Genomic DNA, 26,077 nt, shown 5'->3' on the forward strand with positions numbered 1-26,077 from the left:
TTTAAAAATTATATTTTTCATAAACTCAGTTTTTCTTGTGTTGTGTTCTAAAACAATATAATAAAATAAAGTCATATGAAATAATAACTATTTTCTAAGCTTATTAGCTCTTAAACTAAGAATTTGATGAAATAATAACCACAAGCTTAAAAACGAGGCTCTCGTGGTCAGCGGTTTTTTGCAGCAAAATACAGGTCTACCATTTTAACTTGCAGTTGAAATAGAGAAGATTGATGGTCTTTTCGTTTAAGTTTTTTTGATGGATATCGACCCTGATCCTGACCCTGACAAAGAACAAAAATCAGATCTAAGCGTATGTATTATATGACAAGAAAAAAATTGACAAAGATCTAGTTGTGCTGGGGGAGTCCGACTTGTTTGGCTCCTCCACAGTGAAGCAGATAATAGAAGGCAAGCATGTACGAAGAGGACAAACAGCACACTTAGTTACTCTTCAAGCTGTTTTCTCAATGTATCAAGAAGCATTTTTCCAGTTTGATGGAGAATGTTATCAAGCAATTTCCCAAGCAGCAAAGGAGCTAGACAAAGCACGTACACAAGGGAAGAAAGAAGAAATAGTCTATAAGAACACTAGAATCATGGACACTATCAGCTCTTTGAATGTTCTGGAGAAGATGACAGCCTTTGACAAAGCTCGTGATAAAAGGCCCATTTTCAAAGTGATACGTCAGTACATGCACATGGTAACAGAGATGCTGAGAGTCATCAGAGCTGTTAGAACGGGTGACTGGGAGTTCCATCTCCAAACCCTGGCCAAGTTCCCAAGATACTTCTTTGCCCATGACATGATTAATTATGCACGCATGATTCCTATTTATTTAGCTGAAATGGAGTCACTAAACGAGTCTGATCCAGATACAGTTGAGGAGTTTCAACAGGGAAATTGGGTCGTCAATAAGAACAGTGACACATCATTTTGTGCATTAGGTGCTGACCATGCTCTGGAGCACATAAATCGTTCTATGAAAGTTTCTGGAGGCCTCATTGGCATTACCCTTAATTCAAGTGCACCTAACAAGTTCTTTCTAATTGCTCCAGAACTCGCAAGGCTGGGTGAAGAAGCCAAGAACATGGCGGGACTGACCAGGCAAAAAACGGGAAAGGAACATCATAATCTAAGCACAGCTGTATTGGTACGCGAAGAAAGAAACGTGAAGAAGCTAACAGCCACAATCGAACGATTCACCGAAGAAAGTGACGACCTTTTTAACTTGGTGACAAAAGTAGTTGTTGCTGAAAAAGTTAAAGATGATCTTTGTGGTCAAAGTGTGATTAAAAGAAAGCTGCTGGAGACCTTTGTGAATGAACGGATCAAGTCAGACAAAGTAAGAAAACTTCTTACATGGAGAAGCAATGGGAAGAAAGTGAGCGTCTGTCTCAAAGACAAAGTTGTGGAATTACAGGAAGACAGGAACTTGTTTTCCCGGGTCTCCAAAAGTCGTCTTGAAATCGACATCAAAGAGGCTATCGGGCAGCATGAGTCTTCAGTCGTTCCACGATCTCTGTTTGCAAATGATAGAACAATGTTTAATTGCTCAATGAAAAGCGCAGTCATAAGTATTCTGGAGAAGACTGGTGAATCACTTGACACTTCAAGGACTGACAACAGCGTTGCCTCCTCAGCTCCATCCACAATGACAGTTGCTATCATCGATGGAATGGCAGAACTTCAGTCTCTGGACAAGCCACATTGGGTGAGCAGTTGCGAGAAGTGAGCCAAACACTTTAATGACTGTCTCTTTCACAAGTACTGTGAGAGTGAAGAAGTTCAATTGGTTTTTGACCGATATGACTTAACCTTCTTCGCTGAAAACTGCAACCAGAGCTCAAAGGCAAGGAACCACAGACCCAGTGTACTACCGTATCACTGACCTGACTCAAATTGCAAAGTCAACATGAAACAACTACTGTCTCACTCAAATACGAAGACGGAACTGACAGTGTACCTGGCACAGAAATCTATGGAATATGCTGTGCAAAATGGAAGACTCGGCGGTGGGAGCTGAATAATAAATAATGAATAACGAGTATAAATAAAAAATGAATAATGCATAATTGGGTCTGAAAACGCCTGAATAATGAATAGCCCAGTTATATGCCAGTGGAATAATGAGTAACAACAATGAATAATGAGTAACCTACAAAAATTTAACAAGAATAATGAATAATTCGAACAAAACACACAAAGAATAATGAGTAATCGACGTCCAATTATTCAGCTTCTACCCCGAGGAAGACGCTTTGTTGTGTCATGGGCATGTCAATGTGAAGCTACCCATCAAAAAACCAAGCATCTCCAAAGTAATGAGGAAGAAGCTGATATGAAGTTAGTTTTGCATGCTCTTGATGCCGCTGCCAATGGTGCAACTACACTGGAAATCCACTCACCATACATAGATGTCCTTGTGTTGTCCCTAAGACGCTATCCAGAGCTCTGCCGAAACACCTACTTTGTAACTGGTACAGGCCAAAGACGTCGAAGGATAAGCTTAATGCCAATTTTCCAGTCTCTTGGTGCAGCTAAAGCAGCCGCCCTCCCTGCATTTCATGCCTTGAGCGGAGCTGACAACACCGGCAGCTTCTCAGGAAAAGGAAAATTGGCATGCTGGAAAGTCTTCAACAGAGCTGATGAAGATGTAATTACTGCTCTCGCAAACCTTGGAACAACAGAACACCCAGATGAAGATACCATAAAGGGAGTTGAGCAGTTTGTCTGCCATCTATACCAGCCAAATACAAGCATTTACAAGGTGAATGAGCTAAGGTGGTCGTTATTTAAGAAGAAACAAGCACAATTGGAGAGATTACCACCAACTCATGCTGCTTTACGTGAGGCCATTCTTCGAGCACATTATCAGACCATGGTATGGAACAACGACAAGGTTCCAAACCCGAATAACACATCACCAGAAAACTATGGTTGGAAGAAAGACAACGACGAGTGGCTGCCTGTGATGCTGACAACTCCGCCAGCTCCAGAGGCAATTATTGAGATGGTGAAATGTGGCTGTGTGAAGCAGCGATGCTCAATAAATCGGTGCCAGTGCCGAAAGGCTGGGCTAATCTGCACTGAACTTTGCGCATGCTCTGATGATGACGAGCCCTGTGAAAATGCTTTGCAGGAAGATGATAGTGATGAATATATTGATGACAATGATGAAAGTGAAAATAGCTATGATAGTGCAAGTGATGATGATGAAGACGATTAATGTTGTGAATTATGTCTATCACACTTTTAATGGGCGACTGATCACAGTTTTAAGATTGTAGAGTGTGTAGAAGTCTAGATGGTTGTTATTCTTGTCTCTTGAAATGATCTGTGATTATACATGTGAATGACATTAATTAGCATTATGGAGAAAAAGGTAGTTTAAAAATATAGCCTCGTTTTCATGTCTTTAATCACAAGATAAAGTTGTAGAAGGTTTCAGACTTTGATGTGAGAAAGTCTATGAAATGTTTTTTTCGTCATTATAACTTACTTTTGTAGTGATATTTTAAAACAAGATACGAAAAAAGGGCACATTTTGGATTTAGACTCGTTTTCATGCTTAAGGTCACATGATCACAATTTCCAGCTACAAGTGTATGTAATGCTAGAGTAAAGCTATTCTTACAATTTGTTGATGAAATATTGACATATAAGAGGGAATAAAGACGATTTACGATAGCCTCGTTTCCATGCCAATATTGTATGAGACGAGTTTTAATCCCCCGTGAATCGTGTCGGTGCGGGTCACAAAGTTGCCGACAACATTTTTCATGTTCACTAAGGTCCCCTCAACCTATCTAGACCAGTGGCTTGCTTTAAGCACTAACTTCCCAGGGGAGTACACTTGCTCCCTGACTAATATGATGTTGCCCTTAGCCGCTCAGGATTGCTGCCCCTCAGTCAAAGGCGGGAAAAATCATGCCAAAAGTTAATGCAGAATTTCCAAGATAATGGTTTTCTTTCAAACATAATACCCATTCCCCCTGAAACCCACCATGGGTATTCTCTTCGCTCTGGCTCTGTTGTAAATAGCAGTGTTAAAGTAGTTGCCAGGACTGAACGGATGAACAATTTTTGTACTTATAAAATCAATGATATAGTTGCTGGTGACCTCGTAATTCAGCTGTAGCTGCAAGAGGGGTAAATAAACTGATCAATCAATCAAATGCAGCCTTCTCTGGAGTTGGACATTACATCAAGTCTCAGCCTCACTCATGCCTAATGTAGACTCTGTGCTATGCCACACCCCTCACGGGAAGCATCTAATTATAAAAATCACCAACAACCTAACAAGAGCATTTTATCAGATCACTCTTTCATAGAGCTCCACGAAGTATTCCTGCATTGCCACACCCTTCAAGGGAGTCTGCACATACAAACAATCCACAATGGGCAAGCCCAGCTCTGAGACTGCCCTTAAGGGAGCTTATGTGCTATGTGCTAGGTGATCTACTGGAGGAGTGCATCGTATTGAAGTTAGCTAATTACCTGTAAGTACTGTGGTGGCAGTACCGTGACGGACCTACAGGTGCTCAACAACTGGGAAAGAGTCCTTCATGTGCTGTACAGATGTAACCTTCGCCTCTCTGCATCCAAAACCGTAATAAACCCTCAGTCTACAACAGTATTGGGATGAATCTGGAGCACAGGCGCCCTTAAAGCTAGCCCTCACCACATTGCCATGTTGGCATCCCCTCCAGCTCCCAAGACCATCAAAACCACTGTTGGTGCCGCGATCCTCCCATCAGACTTTGCCACCCACAATGCCCCCCATGCTCCACTCGATCTTCTTGGATATGAGGTTATTATAGCCAACTCGGCTCTACACACCTCGATGACTATCTATCATCTCACATCCAGTGCACACTCGTGCAATAATTAACAACTATTTACTGAAGTGGAGGTGGAGATAATAGTGCACAAAACAGAACATGAAAGATGATTTTACAGCTATGTAACTCATTTATTCCTGCAACGATTCCAGGCGCAAATGCCGTGCGAGATGCCCGGAGGTGAATAGCAAAGGATATTTGGAGATTGAGTAGCCAATCAGAGCACAAGTTCAAAGCTAGCCACTGTTTTAGTATATACTAACCATATAATTAATCCACAAGTGCACGTTGGATATGAGATGACATATGACAGGACAGATAGCCAGGCGTTGACAGATAGCCAACAAGGTCTGCAGCACTGGCCGTGAGCACCTCGAATCCCTCAAATGACTTGTTTAATGCTGTATGTGAGGTCGGAGCTTTGAACTTTGGGCTTCCTTCGACCCACCCTGATCAACCTTTTGTTGTTGGGCCAAGTTTTTTGCCAATCCCTGCTAAATTTAAGTCGCAGATCGTGGCCAGTAAATTCATTGCTTTAATTCACTGAGCATGCGTCAGCGACTAAACTCACAGACTGGTCATACATAAATTAATGAGCAATTGTTCAATTTCTATAAGGCAGGGTCATCCATGCGAAGCTTGTCGTCGAACCATTTCAGGATTGGGAGCCAAACGGCTTGGGTGGTAGCGCTGTCGTTTCCAATCATGGAATTGGGGTTGGTGTACATCACCATTTGCTGCTTGTTGTTACATGCCCCATTCTTCTTCGTGCTTTGGGCCTCACCACGTTACAGCCTCCACCAGCACCTCCTCAAAATGTGTCCACGGGGAGGGAAAATGGCATTCCTCGTCATGATCAACGACTTGAGGTGCTTCAGAAAGCAAACTGAACTGTCATTAAACCATAGGCCGCTCTGAAACTCACTTCTGTGCCTTATTACAGTGTCCGCCTTTCTTGTTCTGCGTTATATGAACTTAAGCCAATTATTTAACATGGAGTCTTGGGACTTTATTCAGGTTGGCCTTGTTGTTTGCAATAGCATTTTGCAAGATTGTAGTTACCTTCTCCCATTTTACCGGTAAGCACCTTTCCACTGTTTAGCCATCTTCAGCCTCTGCTGCTTATAGCTCTGCAGTCGTGTGTTTGCTGTCCTTTTAGTCAAATTGCTGGTTTCTTGGGAACCACTGCGGTGAAGACGGTCAGGGCTGGCTGTCATGAAATCATCAACTTGAAGGTTAAGTGCTCCAGCTCTGAGAGACCATGCTTATTCAATAGGATCCATTCTACCACATCCGCTACCAAGTTAAAGATAAATGGTGCTGAGCAGAAGAACCAGCTGGAGTCACTAATTGGCCACCTACACCTTGCAGCCAAGCTGGTTTGGCCCGGTCAAACTTGATTGATCTTCTGTACTGACCACCAGTCCGTTTTAATTCTAAATTGCACTTGGACCTGCAATGGTGGGACAAGTTCCTTTCTTCTTGGCATGGCTTCAGTTTTTGGCTTTTCCCAGGCGTGTCAGCTGCTACCAACATGAAAGTCACCTCAGATGCGGCAGGCTCTGTGTGCCATTCAGTCGCTCTTGGTTTATTTGCATGTAAGGGGGAACAAGGCACTGGCCCCCTGTTTCTATTTAAAGATGGCACTCCCTTGTCTTGTGCACGTCTGACAGATTGGCTGTGGAAGATCTTTTCCCCAGCTGGCTTGCAGGGACCGCTCTCAAGTCACAGCTTCCGTATTGGTGCTGCCACGGTGGCAGTGGGTAATGGGGTTGCCGACCATCTTATTCAGGTGCTGGGTCAATGGTCGAGCAACGCCTGTAGACCAATTGCACATATGAACCCCAGCTGTGTCCTTGGCTCAGTTCTCTATTCATCTTACATGGCGGTGTCCATGTGCTGATGTTAAGCACCTTTGGATGAAAACTTAGCTTCTGAGTTGTGGAACCCTGGTTTTTGTGCTCATTTTTGAACTGACTGCATTTTGTGGCTCGCATCAAGTTCCCCTGTCCCGCGGCAGTGACAGGGTTGCTCAGGTTCTGGATTCTCCTTGGATTACCTGTAGTTCGACCTTGGAGGCATACATGTGTCTTCCAACTGTCTCTTCGTGACCTCGGACAGGTAGTACGCAAGTTTGGGTGAGCACCCTGTTACTCAGGATTGATCATTGTGTGGGGTTGGTGCTTGGTAGTTATTTGGGAGTTCAGTCCCTTGACTTCCCTGTTTGCAGGCCCATCCTCCAAGCACCTTGGAGATCTTTTTAATGGTGGCCGCTCACAGGGTTGTCATGGTTACCTAAGCACATGCTTACGGCTCCCACCGATTTCTCTGCATCGGCACCTTCCCCAACGCTCATCTATTGGCAATGAGTTTAATAAAGAATTAAAGGTTTCCGATGATGACATCCGTGGCTGTCTGTCATCTAATAGATCATAGGTGAGAACCAACCAAAATGTGTGCATTATTAAGATTATTATAATTATAAATATATATGATATATATGAAGGTAAGAAGATGGGTTTCGCCACCTGGAGCGAAGCTGTTACCGCTGCAAGAGACAGAGCGGGTTGGAGGAGACAAGCCAATGGCCCTATTCTCCCAGAGGAGACATAGGAAATTAAAGTAAGTAAGTATATGAAGGTATGTTGGTATAATTTAATTAAAAACCATGGATAAATAGACGTTATTCGCTTGTACATTTATTTTTCCCAATTCAGATCATATGACGATAATCAGGAGATTTGGCCATAGCTCTTTGTCTTGTTCCTTAAAAGAGCGCTTGCACACATATTCATGCTTGCATGAATTCTTTTTAATGAACAAGACAGAGGATCAAATCTTCTGAGTATTATCACATGATCTGTATTGTGTAAACAAACTGTACAATCAGCGAATAAGGTCTATATAATTTATGATTTTTCCAAACAAGTATTTTGTAATCAATTTCACCTTTAACATAGCGGGAAAAATAAATACACGTAAATTCATTTGATACTAAAAGTCTACAAGACATACCTTTAAAGCTGCTTCAGCGCACAAAACGAAAAGATCCGGAGACACTGCATCAATTTTGTCGTCAACTGAAGATTGTCTTTCCTTCCTCAACTTCTCGTAGGCCTCCGTCAGCGCAGACAAATCGTCATCTTGTAACGCTGCGTGAACGAGCTTTCTAATATTGCTATCCATTTTCCTGAAGAAATCGTTCAAAACCTAGGACCTCAGCTTGCCGTATCCCTTCGAATTTGCACACAGTTCAGCCAAAGTGAACCACCATCTTGAATATTTTCCCAACGGAGTCACAATCAGTCACTATAGCAACACAAAGCGCGGGAGTTTTGATTTTCCTCACGTGATGCATATTCGGTCGCGGAAGATTGGAGCCAAACTGAGTGGGAGGAAATTTTTCTTGCATGAATTTCAATGATGCTAAGGAGCGTTGTTGCAGCTGGCTTTATTCGATAAAAACAATGGCTATAGACGACTTCTAAAACCTCAGTCTCTAGCTTGTTTGACTCAAGAATGCCTTGAGTTGAAGGGAAAAAGCTCCAAGGAAATCTGTGATGAGGGAGTGTTTTGAAATCCTGTCATCGAACCTGGACATGGCGATCATCCTTTCGATTTTAAGGTAAGGACGTTCATCTTTCATTTGAACCCATTCCGTAGTTTTAGGATATATTTAAGAAATCTATTTAACTCCCTTCAAAGAATAGTTATGAAGTAACAAATAAGAATCATTTGCTAACTGGTCTGGTTAGATATTTGGTTCTTCAACCAGTTTCGTTTGTCATTTTTTTTCTTCGTGCAAGAAAGGGCGGAGGGGGCTACAAAGCTTCTTGTAAACGCTTATGAACGTTGCGTTCGGATACCGAATCTGTCTTCATTTGTCTTTGTCAGTATTCATCTTTGTTGTGAGCGTCAATTTTGAGTGCTTAAATTGCATGTCAGTCGAGATTTTTTGGCAAATATTAATTATTTTTGAGAGGTAGCTTGATTTAAGTAGGGAGTCTTTTTGGGTATTCAAAACAATCTGAAGATTCGTGATAATTCCCGTATACCCCCGCGCACGATTTTTTGGGGGTTAAATTTTGGTCCAAGGATTTTTTGGGGTTTTGTTTGAAGCCCTGGGGATTTTTTCAATTTTGATTTTTGCCCCCATTCAATCATCCCTGTCACTTGAAATCCGGAGTACCCCCCCCACCCCTACCTGGAACCTGGATAGGATGGGAGTTTAAAGTGCCCCTGTGACCAAAAAATCGATTCATAATTTTCTTTGGATTTCAAAACGATGTTAACAAAACACTAAGTGACCCACGTTTTAAGCCTTGATTTCAAAAAGACACCTCTTTATTTTAACTGTAATTTTCCTATTTTAATGGTTTGCCATTACTGACATTATGTCCTTGAGAGAGCTGGATCAAGGAGAAAATGACGTCAAAGGCTCACTAGTCTAAGAATGCAATACGTGTGTACGCCGCAGAATTAATATGCAGCACGGGGGTTTTGGGCTTTCAGACATTTAAACTCACGCTTTGCATATATAATAAGCTGCATTCACACGCTGAAATTTTAAGCTAGTGAGCCTCTGACGTCACTTTTCCCTGGATCCAACCGTCTGAGGTCCAATGGGTCAGTTTTGAACGCGCGTAATGGCGGAGCGTGAAATCCAAAACTTACTCTCAAAGTAAATGGCCTTTGGATGAAAATCAAAGCTCAAAATTTTGCCAGTCAGGTTAAGGAAATTTTGCCAGTCAGGTTAAGGAAAAAAGGAAGTGGTTTTTTTGATCACAGGGGCACTTTAGAGCTTTCGATCTAACGAATTTGTTTCAGAAGACTTTCAGAAACATTTGCCATATGCATGCAATCTGAACATGTGCTGCTGAATAAATTAACAGTTCAGATAATGTTCAGAAATGCCCCCAATAATTAGTGGATTTCAATAAGCATCTTGAATGTGACTCACAAAATGTCTCCAAATGCAGCCCCTCGAGTACACTGTAAGGATAAACAGCTACATTAACCCTAAGCTAAAAATAACGCTAACCTTTACCCTTGCTTTATTGTTGAAAATGAGCAAGGCTTAGACTTTAATAATGGGACACTTCATGTTGGATGTCGAAATTGGGTGTGCATCTAATAAGGGTCATTTCTGGACATAAGTGTTACAGTTTGCAACTCTCTAAGATAATAACCAAGTCATGGTTGACAGCTTGCCAATACCTTAATGGCATTTTATTTTGAGTAAAAGGTCCAGATAACAGCAACAAAATAGTCAGTCATAGTGTTAGTAATGTTGCTATGGGTGTCCTTTAAATATACAGCTGTTAGGGTGAAGTTGTGCTGAAGGGTGATGGGTCTCAGGAGGTCTATGATACATGAAATTTTTGCGCTTGTGGCATTGAGGATGGAAACAACTGCCTGGTTATCACAGGAAAAACGAATATGCCTATTGTGCCAGCTAGAACCCCATATGGCACAAGCCAGATAGATGGGAAAAAGCTCTTGCCAGGCAATGCTTATATCAGGGTTGGACCCGAGAACTTGCTGAGGGAGCCACCTGCCCTGGAGCCAGTGAGGGGGAAAATACACACCATAGCCTATGGACCCTGCAGCATCAGAAAATAGAGAGACCCCATTCTAAGAACCCAGAAAAAGGGCCCATGTATCCAAGTCCTTGCAAAATTCCTTGTTTAGGGGGTTAAAACAGAGGTTGGAGAGGTCGCATATGTACGCAATCATGCAACGAAGGAAGGGGCCACCAGGAGTGACTACTTTGCAAGCAAAGTGGAGGGATCCAGTAAGTGATTGAAGGTCACAGAGGCGACCGACTGTCTTGCTCAGCCATGACTCAATGAGGGTACGGAGTTTAAGAGAGCTTGTCTCCCAGAAGTTGTGCTCCCATTTGTTGGAAATCCAGTGAAATGCCCATAATTTCTAATTCAGTGGAGGGGCCAAACATCTTCCTTGCGGCAAGAGGTATGTCCAGTTCAGTGAATAGGGTGAGAACCTGGCACAAGGCTGTAGAACAGAGGGAGCGAAGTGGCAGTAAGGCAATGAAAAAATCATCCAGGTTGTGTAGGACCCCTGAAATGTCGAGTATAGAATGGATGATCCACTCCAAACCCCCAGAGAGCAAATTGAAAAGGTGAGGTGTGATCCTGAAACCAAAAGGAAGAACCATGTCAAAGAGGTAAACCTCTTTCTGGATCCAGCTCAGGCCCAGGAGTTTCCGGTAAAGAGAGTGGACAGGTATTGTCATTCTTTGACACAAATGCACCTTTCCCAATGGGGGAAGAAGCTGAATAGCATGATAAACAGTGACAAATCGCAAGAAATAGTCCTCAGCCAGTATGTTGGCATTGATACTACAGCATGTAGATGGTAACTGTTTGGGGTGAGAGAGGTGGAACATAGTGTGCCAATTTTTCTGAGTGCTTTTCAGGGACTAGAGCTAGAGGGAAAATATGAAAATTGTCAAAGAGGTGCAAAAGGAAGGGGCCTGCTGTATGACCATTTTGAACTTCAGTGAGCAGATTGTGTTCCAAAATGTCAGGGTGCAGGTAAGCCGAATGCAGATAAGAGCAGGAGGTGGTAGTCCTGGGGCCGGATTAGCCGATACGAAACCCTTTCCTCAGCCCTTGGCAAAGAAAAAACACAAATGATTGGTCCTGGTGATCCTCAAGATAGTTTTCAAATAGGTGAATGTTCACAGGAGTCTTGGGTGTCTGAGTGAGTAGAAAGTCATTGGCATTTGTTATCACTTGAAGACTTTCCAGGGTGCTGGCTTGAGTGGGTTGTTGCAGGGTGGCCCACAGCCTGGGACTGAGCAGTGGTGGGTGGAAGGGCAGGGGGGGGCCTGACAGAGGAGAGTCCCTTGCTGTAATTGCAGCACTGGTTCCCAGATCAGGATGGGCTGTCCCTTTGGGGAGAGAGAGGGCAAGTTTGAGACAGACGATATTCCCCCCCCCCCCCCCTCCCACCACAGCTGTAACAGGGTGAACGAGATATACCGGTGAATTTTTCAAGGTAGAGTTGGGGACGAATGGCCTTCCAGGACAGGGTATGGTTCCTTGCAGCTCTCCATCTGAAGTCCAGGTCATAAGCCAGCCAGGCAATGCCTAAAAACTTTCTGTGGGCCAATTATGTCCACTGCCCAGTGAGGGAATGCCCCTATAACGAGAGTAGCATACACAGAAAAAGCGGATAACCAACAATCAAAGGCATCGATTGGCAATTTTTGGCTCTTTTCTTGCCAGGAAAATGGATGGGTACCAAGTCGCTGGTTAAGGTGACAGTAAGGAGCCCAGATGTGTTAAGAGAGGTAGCAGAATAATTATTTGGGGAACAGCAATACAAAATCAACTAACTCACCTGTCTATAGCTTTCCTTGTTTTGTCTTCCACATGAGCCCACAAATTGCCGGATTGGGGAACTCCTGAATGATTTGGTAGGAGGCTTTCGATGCTGTTTGGGTCTCCAAGATCTATAGTAGGTGGCGATCATTGGCTTGGGGAGTAGGCGACCATCTTGCTTTCTACAATAGCTGATATGATTGCTGTGATCTCATCGATGTTGGGGTTTCGATGACTATCAACTGGGCTGGGTGTAGGATCAGGCAGGCATTGGCTTGAGCACTTGTCGGAGCTTTAGATCCCTTGGGTCACATGGTTGGTGCCTCTGTTTATTTCCACTTGCCGCCATTTATGATTGGTTTTTAAGTTGTGCAATTAGCAGCTATCGCTGGCCAGTTATCGGCAGGTTTTTCTGCTGGCATTGTAGTCGGAGTACTTCTGTTGTCATTTTTGTATAATCTCTCTTGGTGGAAATTTAGGAAGCAAGTGAAAAAGACTCACTTCACGGTCAGAATAAATAAAGTATTTATCAGACAAAGTGTGCATGTATAGCAAGCCCCAAAAAAATTGATTGGATGTCGGCAAAAAATCTAATTGGTTCCAGTAGAAGGAGGCAGGAAAAAACGTGTGTTGATTGGGTGCGAAGCACACAAACAAACTCGTGACATAATTAGTAAGGTACAGAGGTCAATTGAGCTAGACATTAAGTACAGTTTATGCTAAAGCAGAAACAACCATTCAAAAGTTAACAGCTTTTCTGCATTCACAGTAAGTGTTCTGAGTTATTTTTGTCTAGATGACATTTCAAATAATGCTAATGATAATGACATCAAACCTGTGATGTTAAGGCATATAAATATTGAATAATTTGTCAGCATTTAGTATTACAGTTGAACAATGCATTTTATTATTTTTTCCCACCACATGACTGGCTCTATTATTCAACAAATCCTGTGATTTCATTGGTACTAGGTGTGGGTAGAATTTTCTCTTAATTAGCTTGTGGCCCACTCACAGCAGGTTGTATCATTGTACACTAACTCACTGATTACATCACCACATTGCAAATTTTTTGAGAAACTAATATATAGATTTAGCCAAACCTAAAAGCGGAGCCTCCCATTTCTAACCCCAGAAAGCAATATAGTGTATATGGAAGTAATTATGCTTCTGCATAAAGTATAAAATATTAATCGTAATTAGTGTATACAGTTTACAGTAATCAAACACCTGTGAGCTGACAGCAGTAAACAAACAAGCCTTGCAAACAATAACCAACAATTTTAATCAACAACTAAAACTGAAATTACATGCACAGTAATCTCTTTCACAACATTTTCTGTTTGACTGATAATCTTCACACCCTCTCTCTTCAGTCAAGCTAAAGAGTAGTAAATTCACTTACTCAACTGCAATTTCAGTCAAACAACTGAAAGCAGCTCACAACTGGATATCCTTTCACACAAAAAGCCTATAAAATGTGATTGTTGAAAATTATGCCAAAATCTATGCCAACATGGAATTGCAAATATTTTAGGCCTTCTTCGTTGTTTAGTGAGTTTTACAAACTACATGTATGTGAGGCAGCAAGGCATACATTAAGAAGGAAAACCATTGTAAAGTAGTGTTTTGTCTCTCGCTCTATTTCTCTCAGCTTTACTTTGCTTACCGGGGTAAATTTCTCAAATTTCATTGCCTCTTCTCTACTAGTGCTCTTTTCTGCTCTTTAATCTTTATCTTGTTGCTCTTCACCAGAAAAACGCAGGTTGCCACATGCAATGCTGCCAAGCCATAGAGCGTTTTCACTCATGTGACCAGCAGCCATATTGGATTACTGAAACAAAAGAAATGTTTTACATAAAAATAGAGTTCAATTCCCAGAGGATTAGTTTGGTTCACCATCATGGCAGCCATTTCTTTGTTTTGGAACACCAACATGGCCACCGTGACCTCATGTGAAAACCCTCTATTTCCCGCCAAAGAAAATTGCCTGAACATTCCCATTCCCAGAGGCTGTCCTGCCTCAAGAATTTCTCTTGCATGGATAGATTTCCCAAAAAGTTTGGCCCATGGTGCTCCGCTGGAGCGCTTTGCGCAATTGAGCTCCACTGTAAAGATACTTACCATCATTTTTATGTTTTAGTAAAAAGCAATGTTACATTTATTATTATTAACCCTTCCCCACCTGAGAATGGGACAAAGGTATTTTTACATTGGCTAATGCCAGATGATTTTACTCACCAATTGGGGACACTAAGTCTTTAGGTGCGAATGGGTTATTATTTTCCACCTTTTGTTCTATTTGCTTTACTCCTAGAAATTGATTTGTTTTTTTTTTGTTTTTTTAATAATTTTATTTTTTAAATACGCACAGTTACACCATAAAACATTGCAAACTACAGTAAACAATAAAATAAGTATTGCAATGCGAACGTGACATGAATTACAGCACTACCAACCACTAATTATTGCATTAAAATTACATGTTTTCTAACATGCCAAATTAAATACATGTAATAGAAAAAATAAATAAATAAAATACGACTTCTAGTACTTCGAAAAACCATTTTTTCCTTTGGGGTTACATTTATAATTATAGTTTTAAAATAGAGGAATCAATATTTAAGAATTCAAGGTAAACGGTCCAGGAGACTCATTCCAGCAGGGACAGAAGTGGCACACCTAGAAATTGTTGCAGATTCTTGCTGTGATTAGATTGTTCAGGGGTTTAGAAAAAAATTAAGATGTTATCTATATTGGGAAAAACTATGCCCTCTTTCTTGAGTACCAACTTGATCTCAGGCACAGTTTTCCCAAGACAGACATCTTTGCCAGTGAATTACAGTTTTGTACATGTCAAGTATTACAAGGTGGGGAGAGGGTCAGCTACAGTGTATAAGAATTGTTTTGGTAAGATATCTCATTGCTTCAGAAGAAAGGACATGACTTGTATAACTTGTAACCACTTTATATCTTTGATCTACTGTAACCGTAACAGTGACTGAAAATTTGAGTTTATTTTATGAACAGGATCTGAAGAAAACAAATTTGCTGACTGGTTAGCATTGTGACTGAAGAAAGTATTCCTGGAGTTTCTTATAGTTGAACTGACTTTACAGAAATAAGTTGCAGTGATGGAAATTTTTCTCAAGTGAACGTAAGATTAATTTTTAGTCAAAGTCTTTTGGTTTTGATTGTATTTTTTAACCTGTCAATTTTTTGTTTATTAATCTTTCTTGTAACTCTAAGTCTTATATATTGCAACTCAGGAATAGTGTAACAAAACAAAACAATGCAAAAGGATAATATTTTAAAAAACTACAAATTTAACCATAAGATTTAAGACTTACTAGTTAGACTGCAGCTGAGTGACAATATTTTCAGGATTTTCAGTATTGTGAGAACAATTTACAGTAGACTGAGTTGAAAGAATAAGTAAATTGGTTTTGATATTTTATTATAGAAAGATTAATTCTATATCTAGAGGTGATCATTGGTCTTTAGACTCAGATTCATTCTGTACAAGATGCACTTTGCGTTTGATTAATAACAGTGATTGCCTCTGCATCTATTTGACATTTATGCTAAAATTATTTAAGTCTGATCAAAGTAATATTTTATTGTTAAATTAGTGTGAACTTCGTCATCTTGTATTGGCTTGCATTGATATTTGCAGGCACCAATTTCTTGGGTGTTGTGCTGTGGTTAGCACATACATGTAACTGTGAGTTCTTATCCCCAACCAATAATAATAATAATAGGTTATTATTAGACTCTGATCATTTCATGTTACAAAATACTGTCTACAAAGCAAGATTGTGTAAAATTTAATGATTCCAGTCATGGTAACAACTAAATGCAATATTAGTCTGGTTGCTGTATTGTAATGTTAGCCTTGTGGTTTTCATTTGGGTTGTTATTTACATTCTGCCAATTTTCAACTGAAACAAAAATTAATACAATTGCTCCTTACCCAATGGGACCCAACTGTTTACAGTCAAGGTTGCAAATAATTAAAGAATCTAGAACTTATTTCATGGAAATAAGCACTTATAATAAGTAAATAATTATGAATAAATTCTGTCATAAGTTACTGTAAGTGAAGAATGGATAATAAATTGAATGTTGATTGCAGTTTTAACAAAGTTAATCAATGTCAAACTATTTAATAAAAAAAAATTTTTTCTGTATTTTTAATTGTACTTTTCTTCATTATTACTTTTAATTTCATCTACAAATGAATAAAAGCAACTGCTTTTATGATGTGATAGCAGATATTTTTGCCGATCAGTTGTCATACAATGCAATCTCTTCCGACAGATCTGAAGATGATGTAGATGTACTAGTGTTTTGGGGAAAGAAAATGGCTTCTTTCACTAAACTAAAAAATAATTTCAAACATGATTAACTGATCACTTTGACTGGTCTTGTGAATTGTAATAATTAGTGTTATTACTGTAATGATATTGTTAAGCAGTTCATTTCATTGTTCCCAGCAAGATGCTGATGTTTGCAGAAGTGACAAATTTCTTGGTGATTCTTGTAATAATTATTATTATTATTATGTACAGCTGTAGTTTCAACAGATCAAAATGGCTTTGTAAATAGTTTCAATGATTTCAGAATTTTGCAAGATAACCCACTTGGCTCAAGACTTTCTTAAGTTCTTGAATAATGAAATCCTGCCAAGGAAAAAATTAAGACTTGCTATCCAGTTTTTTGACCATTCTGTTTTTATTGTTTCTCTGTAATTTGTCCAATGTTGCATAATAAAACAGTCCCTATTATTATCTTTACAATGCACCTTATTCCAAAATGGCCACCATTTTCGTATTCTTTTGTTTCCCTGCAAATTGGTCTTACGGTCCTGTTCAAGATTAAACATTCTTTTGAATTTTACATTTGAAAGCAAGGCCATAGGGGCCAATTTGCATGGAAACAAAAGAATACTAAAATGGTGGCCATTTTGGAATAGGGTGTGTAGTTATTGTTATCATGATCATCATCCTCTTTGTCAATTTTACTATTATTATATGATAGCGATATTCTTGTGTAAATGAGGTTAAAATATAATAATATTATTTTATGAAATATAAACCTACACATTTATGTGATATTTAAGCAATAGAGGACGTTTTCCGTGTTTCCATAGGCAGTGATGCAAACCCAAGACGGTTTGCATAACTGTCTCCAATTCTCCCAACCCCTCCCCCTCCCCCCTTGTGTTTAGATGAGGCTATGAAAACACGGAAAAAAGTCCTCTATTGCTTTTATAAAATATTTCCCAAAGATAATTTGACAAATGAAGGAAAATGCTGGGTTTTTTTACTCCTAGATTGAAACAGATTTTCTTGGTGCACGCTCATATTTCCTATCAGCCAATCAAAATGTGCATCTGACTACGTCACCAATCAAAATTTGTGATGTCACAGCCGTGTTTCCATACTCTCATTTAAACGCAGCTATTGACCAATGAGAGTGTACGTACTATACTAATTATTTTACAAAAAGCCATGTTGCACTATTGCAACAACAGTTCTGAGAGATGTTCCAGGTTGTTTCTGCTCTGGAGAGAAGATCCATTAGGCAGAGTGGAACCATGGCCACTACTCTAAGCCTAGCAGATTAGTAGTTTTTTGCAAGATGTACAGTATGTGGAGACAAACATCACACACATTAACCACCTCTTTTACAAGTGACTTTGTGGGTTGTGCAATCCAAAGTTTAAAAATTGAACTGTCTAGTTCACAATACTTGCTGAGCAAGTGACCACTGTGCTTGCATGCATATTGATGGTATCAGTTTTATTCCAGGCATACACATGGTTCTTGAGCAACATGCTAGGTATTCCTTCCTGATCTCCGCTTTCATCTTGTTATGCTTTAGGTCATCTGCTTCTGAAACTTCAAGGTATTTGTATGCACTGACTTCCTCTAGTGATTTGATGGCTTCAAATGATAGCATACATGTATCATTGTCTGAGATTTGACTACCAACATCACTTGATTGATCGGGTGACACACTTCCATCCTGATGTCTTCACCGAGAAAACGCTGTGGATGAGGCTTTTAATTTCTGATTATATTGTTTTGCGCAGAGGCTTGAGTTCATCGTTATACAACGGAAGGGTGCTCTTTTTGTCCCCATCTTGCTGTGGATTATCTTATTATAAGTGGATTTAACTGACAGATATTAACAGGAAAGATCTATGAAAACGTTTTTTGGTGTACCATGAGTTATCATACTGTACTGTAAGTAGTGTAAGCTTTTGTATTGTTAGTAGTGTGAGTGATCGTATTGTATTGTAAGTAGTGTATGTACTGCATTGTACGTAATATAAGTGGTGTAAGCCTTTGTATTGTAAGTGATGGAATTTTTAAAACAATTTTATAAAAAAGAGAAGAGATGAAAACAAGTGTACTCACTAGAATGTGCATTGCTCCCCCTATATCATTATTTTTGTGATCATCATCATTAATATTATTCTTGTTAATATTATGATTATTCACCATTTCAGATACATATCTCTTAGCTATCATCACAAAGTATGGCAGGAAATATTGGTCTGCAGGGTCTTTTGCACTTTTGAGAAAATCTTCTCATTACAATAATTTTACTTAGCAAACCAATTTAAATAAAAGTAGATTGATTAATCCACAGTGGGAAACCAGAAACTGAAATAGTGTGACAGATATTTTTACAAAGCGCTATTGAGCTTAAAAGCGACATTTTCTAAATTTAGCTCAACCAGACACAACACTTAAATTTATCAGTCCACAATCATGTGTTTTCATCTTTTACAATCAAATTAATATAGTTGTTATCACACAAAAAGTGCAAATCTGTCACAGTTATTTTTTTAAAGACGAAGCCATTTTGAAAGTGTGTTAATTGAAGTGGTGACTAGGCAAAAAATCACTTGTATTGCAATTTTTATTTGTGAACAATTACATACTTTGTTCCTATAATGGTACGATTTGTACAGAAATAATATCTCCGATTGGAATATACACGTTCCAATTTTTCACATTGAGCGCGTTAAAACGACAAGTTCACTTTTGAGACTTGTGGCGATCTTCTTGACTTGGGAGTGGAGGAAGTTGTTTAAAATATACGTTGTGGAAAAACGATTTCCGGCAAAGTCTACATTGAGGGGGAATTTGTGAATATGAAGGAAATGAACAACAATGTCGAGAACCAGGAAATGCTTTTAACAGCACCGCTATTTAATCAGGTTTTCGTTATTATTTATTACAGTCACGTTTTCCGATTGCTGGACGTTTCAAATTTGTGAATTATTGTCAAAAAGAGGGTCATTTTATTTTCAACCCGAACACATGTGACAAGCGTGTAGATTTGAACTGTCAAAATTTGTAAGTGATAGATCGGTGACGTTTCTTAAGTCACGTGGCCTTCCAAACTTTAAATCTCATTTGTTATGTGTAGCGATCTCAGTGTAAACTTCATCTACGATGCCCGTAACTGAAGTACAGGTATTTTTGATTTGTTTTCGTTTTTAGTGGCCCAAATTTTCGCGCGATGTGGCCATTTATTTTTTAGATCCTTGAGGAATATTTTGAGTTTAAACAAACGCGTCAATCGACTATTTAGACGTGTTCAATTGATTTCAATTTTGTAGCATACCATGACAGAATTACTGCCTAACTGACTTTAAATTATTGATTTTTATTTCCAGTGGATCGGAGCCAGTTGTGGACGGCACAGTTCGTATACCTTCTACAAAGGCTTTAGATTAATTGTCGATGGAGTTGTTAAAAATTTTTGTCTTGGAGAGTTTTATTTTGTGAAGAATTCCATAAGCGAGCCGATATGCATAGCTGAGCTACAATTAGTTTGGCACGATGCAAGCACTGACAGCAAGCTCGCTTCCGCGAGGCTATACTTCAGACCAGAAGATACCCCGACAGGACGCCTTCCAAGCCATGGACAGGTTAGAAATTTATGGATTTATTTTTCAGGGATTTCCTTTAATTTTTTGGCGCTATAGTTTGCCGTTTTGGTGTCCGAAATATGGCCATGGCTAACAAATGTTAAAACAGTAAAACTTTGTTTGTTGAAGTTATAATGCTTCATTGATTTTGTGAAGACGTTATTGAAAAAGTTGCTTCGTTACTGCTTAATATTTTCAGTTTTAAAGGGCGAGTGTTCAGGGAAAAAATGAAAAATTATAATTCTACTTAATTCGAATTAGATGTTCAAAATCTCGAACGACTGGGAAAATAAATCACAGATTTTTAACGGAATATTTAGGACGGTGTAACACGCTTTGTAGTCACCCACTTGTGTCCTATATTTAGATGAATATTTATTAGAGCTGGAAAAAATAATATGCCTAAAATATTTTAGTTTTTAGCAAAGATCGTTTAGTTAAACAACGCCAAAGAGTTTCATTTGGACGAAAAGGAATCGGAGTGGTGAGATTTGGTATTTTGTTTCTATAGCGCGCCGCGATGAAGTAAAAGAATTCCCATGTGCTGCTGTACTTCATTAAATTTTGTTTCACAATTCTAATAATGCCCGAGTTGATTTTATGGTCTGTTAATTGACCTGACAGACTACTTAAAAATTCTTAAGGCGAAGAAATCACATTGACTCTTTTTCTCCGAAATTACGATACACTGTAGCGTTTATTAGAAACAGCATGGCGGTTTCATGCAAGAAGGTTTTTACTGCACTACGCAATTTATATTCATGAGGTCATTCCTGTAAACAAAGTTTTATTCATCGCGCGTTGCGAACCGTGTTTACAATAATTTATAATTTTTTGCTCGTTTGGAGTGCTCATTTTATTTAATTTTCACGTTAAGTTAGACTATTAACGAAGGGCTTTATTTGCGATCGAGAAATTGAAGCCGCGAGCGGTATCTGACACGAACAATTGAAGTTGATTAACATTTTGAGCAATGTGAAGTCAAATTCTCTCTCAATGTTTCCGGTCAACAGATTGTGTTTCAGCTTACCCGAAATGTTTTTAGTTTTGACTTTAATTTTGTGTTTGCATTTACAAATTTAAAATATAAAAATATGAGCCGTTTTGGCTGCGCGATATGAGCAGAGTTTGCCATGAAATTTAATAAAAGATAACCCAGCGACACTCTCGACAGATGCGAATTAGGAAAACACAATGGAAAATATTTCAGTGAAAATAATAACCTGCCTTTTAGCGTTTTAGATATTATGATAATCGGCCTTTCTTTTTTTGTATACTCAGTTTACGTTTAAGGGTTAAAAAATACTACATATATTTTATTTCTATTTTGTCGTGATTTCAGTCATCTGGACGCATTTCAACTCTGCGGGCATTTGCGGCGAGATCGATCTGTGTAAACAAACTACCACATGGTTTTGACATTAATTGAAATTAAGAAATTAAAATCTATCAATTGTTTTAGTCGAAATTGAAATCTTTGTTACATATTTTACAATTCTGTACCACAAATGATCGTTGAAGTGTTATAATATACCGTAACTTCAGAAACAAGGGTTGCACGCACTGGTATATTTCACTTATAATTGCTTTGGTTTTGTATTACACAGTCTATTTCGATCACGGGATTACAAATCACTTTTGCAATAAATGATTGTGCTCTTCTTAGTTCTTACTCTCGCCCGAAGATCTTGAACGATGATCTTTCTTTATAATTCCTCTTCTGTTTTTTAAGAACCCTCTTAGCGATTGTGTAAATGACATTTTCTCCGTTGTGCTTATTTGGTTCGCAAAAAAAAACCCGAATTGCACGGTTGTCAATCTGTGGTATGTTTTGATTTTTAAAAATTTGGGGGAATTTGATTTTAAACTTATTAGTGGATCTAAAAAAACTGCAGTTCCCACAATTACTACTTTGAGATGAATTTGTTGTTTATCTTGCATTGGCAATCAGATTTATCCAACAAGGAGGAAAATTATTCACCTTTCAATTGTCCGGATGAAATTTTATCCTTTATTCCTCATTTCTTTTTAATTATTTTTTCCTACGGAAGAAAACCTCAAACATCAGGAAAACTTAATACAATATCATTACTCAAGAAAATTTGCACAAAATTCCTGTTATTCTTGAGTGTACAGCTTTACGGCTTTCTAAGTGCCAGAAGCTTATGAAATTTACGTTTCTTTTATCCTCAAAGCTTAGTTGTGTCCAAATGACAATAACTTCTTCAGTATTTTGGTGAACATTATTTTCAATAAATTACAATTTATTAATAAAGCACTTATTGCTCACAGCTTTATAAGACTAGCCATGAGTACTTGACAATCTGTTTTATCACCTGCTTATCAAGGGAAATGATCAATTTCAATCTGCTGAAGTTTTTTGCAAAATCAATTTAATTTTCTGATCTTTCTCCTAACTGAGTCTTGTTTGTTTTGTTTTCTTTAAAACCAAAATATATTATCATTGCTTTGGTATATATCTAACATGTTTGCATTTAATACCTTGGTATTTATGTATTTAAAACAGCTTACGCATTTACCCATCTGTGTCCACCGTTAAGTTTTATAAGCTTTTACAAATCAAGTAGTTCATCCAAAAATAATTTACTTCAAACAGTTAGAAAGGGTAACAATTTATAGTAAATAAGAATCCACATTTAAACTATTTACATTTTAATCATCTCCTTGAAGGTCAGTGTTTATTGGAATTCCAAAAAGGTGTTTTATTCCTTATGTTTAGGGTGATCAAGGGGGCTTAAGGGATGATGTTGAAACTGAAAATAGAGTGTTCAGTTATTGATGACGGTGTGGGAGCACAATCGCACAAGCTAACTTGTGTGTCCTTTCCTTTACACTTGGCCTAAGATAAGCAATAGTTAAGTTATGTGCCCTGAAATTCTTGAAAGAATCAGGAATACATATTAAAATGAGAAAAAGAAAAAATATCTAAATATTGGAGAGTGTGGTCGATTCAGACACAAGATTTATGGCATGAAATTAAAAAAAAAAGCAAACAAACTGCTGCTTATGCAGAAAATCATGGTTAATTAATGATTAAACTCATTAACGACAGATGAAGGATGGCATTAATTTTAGGGAGAGGCGTGGTTTGTAACCATGACAACCCTATGAGGTACAACACACTGACCCCATGCTAATCATTGGACCAGTAAACTGACATACCTGCCATGCACTTTCATTGCTTATTAAAAAGTAAGATGTTGTTTACACGGAAACTTCCCTTTACCAAACTCGATTATTGCCGATATTGTTAATTAGTACAATTACATATGTGATTATTGAAATTCTCTTTGCTTATTGGTTGCCATTGAGGTTATTATTACGTGATAATGATCTAACTGTTTTTTTGTTTTGTTTTTTTTCAAAATGGCCGCAAGTCGTTTTGTCAAGGTGACAGATAAAGGAATTCATTGTTTTAAAGAAAATGCATATTTTCAAATAATTATACTAAAACAATTATTATTCACCTCACCTTCTGCAGATAATTGTTAAATATTGCAGCCTTTATATGTAGAGCTTTAACTTATTAATCTCTAAAAGGCACTTCTCTACTCATGAAAAGAGATAAAGGCATGTCTTAAAGAAGTTCCAACTTCCCTCAAACTGATATGGTCCTCTCTCTCTCCTTAACTGAATGGTAACCATGTGCTGTAGCTACATTTGTACAGTGAAGGCCAGTATGGTGTTTTGCCATGAATATATATATATTTTTTTTTTTTTTTTTTTTGATGGGCCTTCTTTTATTTTTTTTGTCCTCATCGCATCACATCACAAGAAATCATTAAATCAGTGAATCAGTAAATGCAAATGTAAAAGGTGAATGCTTTGTTTATGGTGGAAGTGCACTTAATGAAGCTAGTTCACAGGCACCCCACTATTCTAAAGAAACAATTCAAACTCAACAAAAACATGATTAAGAACCCCATCTGGCAGGAGGCAACCAGTTCGAGGCTATTTACGAAGCATGGGAGAGTTGATCAGGACAACTGAAAGCAAATCCAAACCAGAGGTTAAAGCGAGATTTGAACCCAGGGCAATCACATGCAAACTCAATTCCCTAACCACTGGAGCACGCTGCCTTCTTAGTGATTGATAAATGTGTATCAATTGAGTTAATATTTTTAACAATAATTATTATTGTATCTTTAAATGCCCTCAAAACAAAGGATTTGCACACTGGATCAATGGTAACTTGTTTGCCAGATTTGCCCGTCTTGGTTAATTAAAAAAAAAAAAAAAAAAAAAAACAGGAAATCTGCATCACTCCACTGTACAGCTTTAAATCATTAGTTTAGCCGTTAAGTTGTGTGGACACCTGGTCAGTCTTGGCTCAGACATGACATCATAAACCACCTTGTGCACCTTGTACATCTACTTAAAGGCATTCCACATTACCATTTTCAAGTTTTAAACTGGTGATAAACGAAAGGAAAAGAACTTTATTTAAGTGTCTAGTCATTCTAGCGATGGAGCACTAATTGAGGACACAGTTAACTGAAAAATTAACAATTAACACAAATCAAGTCAAATGTTGGTTTTTAAGGAGAGGGAAAACCAATCTCTTCTTGCCCTTGAATTCTCAATTATTCTGAATTGTTAATTTGCGTTTAATTCACTATTATCGTGAATTTAGAAGACTGCAAGCTTGATTTGGATCATGGGAGATGGTCATGTATTTTTTAAAAGACAACGCAAGTTTATGGACATAGGACTCAAACCTGGGAATGTTAATTGTTAACCTGTCACCTAACCACTTGACCACCACACCTCTAGCTGTTCAGGGCTGATACAAATGTATTTTAAATACTGTTTTATAATGCTGTATTATCACTCGCCAACAAAAGACATTAAACACTACAAAAGGTCGATTTCCAAACTAAACATTTTAAAATCTTAGCTTCAATTATATTAGGATGAATAATTCATTACTCTTCAGCAACGATATTCTGTGGTAGACGTAAGTAAATGTGTTTTTGGAAAAAGGCAGTGTCTTGATCTTCAGTGGTAAAGCGGAAAGAAGCAGTCTTCATAGAGTGAAAACTCTGGTTCAATTCCAATATACAGATATGATTTTTTTATTTCCTTATTTTCTCTGCTATCACAAGTCCTGGGACACAGTGTCCAAAATTGACAATAATAGTGAATTCAAAGAAAATTAACAATTCAGGATAATCGCGAATTCATGAACCACATTGGTGGGAGTTGTGATAAACTAAAGGTTTCCCCTAGACACCCTTAAATAACATGATATAGCCCCTTTAATTAAGGAGGAAAATAATGTACGGTACATTGCATTCTCTGTCTTGGGAAACTTACACATAACCCTCTCACCCCTTAATTACCAGTTCCCATTGATACAATGTGAGTAAATTGGTATGACATTTGACAAAGTTAAGTGTCCCTGTTAGGAGAGACAGCGTTTTAAAGTCAGGAAACAAGAATGAATAATTTACCACTGATGCAGTAACATAATGAAGCTTATATAAATTGCATGCACAGATTGCAGCTGTGCAGAGTAAAAAGTATAAGGCGTGATTTCAGCATGAAAGTTAATTTGCTAGTTGGCCTGCCAAGGAAAATGCAAGAAGCATTATTATTATTATTATTATTATTATTATTATTATTATTATTATTATTATTATTATCGGACATGCCGCGAAAAGTGTAACAAAATTATCGAGTGTTTCCGTTCACCATGTATGGTAGTAGATTTCTACTAGAGTCCTACAAATTCCTACAGAGTCCTGCAATCATGTCATTGTTCTTGCAAGGATAAACACTTGGTTACCAAAGCAGTTTTCTGAACAATGGCAGAAAGGGATTGACAAATGTTTGTGAAGTGCAGTTTAGGGGTGAATTGGAGAAATAATTGCACTAACTAGACTATTTAGGCAGTTGTCTTTTTATGGAC

The 26,077-nt window shown here is 38.4% G+C and overlaps 2 protein-coding genes across 6 annotated transcripts in view; one reads left to right on the forward strand and one right to left on the reverse strand.

Moving 5' to 3' along the window:
* LOC138007347 (cilia- and flagella-associated protein 46-like) overlaps positions 1-8,124 on the reverse strand; it is a 132,082-nt gene extending 123,958 nt beyond the window's left edge. For all 3 annotated transcript variants that reach the window (XM_068854178.1, XM_068854177.1, XM_068854176.1), the window contains exon 1: positions 7,861-8,124. In XM_068854178.1, coding sequence (XP_068710279.1) covers positions 7,861-8,031 — 171 coding nt within the window. In that variant the 5' untranslated portion in view covers positions 8,032-8,124. The remainder of the gene's footprint in view (positions 1-7,860) is intronic.
* Positions 8,125-8,227: 103 nt separating this feature from the next.
* The window catches only part of LOC138007348 (AT-rich interactive domain-containing protein 5B-like), a 31,117-nt gene continuing 13,267 nt past the window's right edge, over positions 8,228-26,077 (forward strand). Inside the window, exons 1-3 of one of the 3 annotated variants that reach the window (XM_068854180.1) lie at positions 8,228-8,470; positions 15,225-15,351; positions 19,891-20,145. Coding sequence is in view for 1 of the 3 variants with exons in the window: in XM_068854179.1 (XP_068710280.1) it covers positions 19,667-19,687; positions 19,891-20,145 (276 nt within the window). In the remaining 2 variants the exon portion in view is untranslated. Of the gene's footprint in view, positions 8,471-15,224; positions 15,352-19,542; positions 19,688-19,890; positions 20,146-26,077 lie in introns of those variants that run through there. The other 2 variants (XM_068854181.1, XM_068854179.1) reach the window with 2 other exon arrangements.

The sequence above is a fragment of the Montipora foliosa genome, chromosome 6, assembly GCF_036669935.1.
Source record: "Montipora foliosa isolate CH-2021 chromosome 6, ASM3666993v2, whole genome shotgun sequence".
In the NCBI taxonomy this organism is placed as follows: domain Eukaryota; kingdom Metazoa; phylum Cnidaria; class Anthozoa; order Scleractinia; family Acroporidae; genus Montipora; species Montipora foliosa.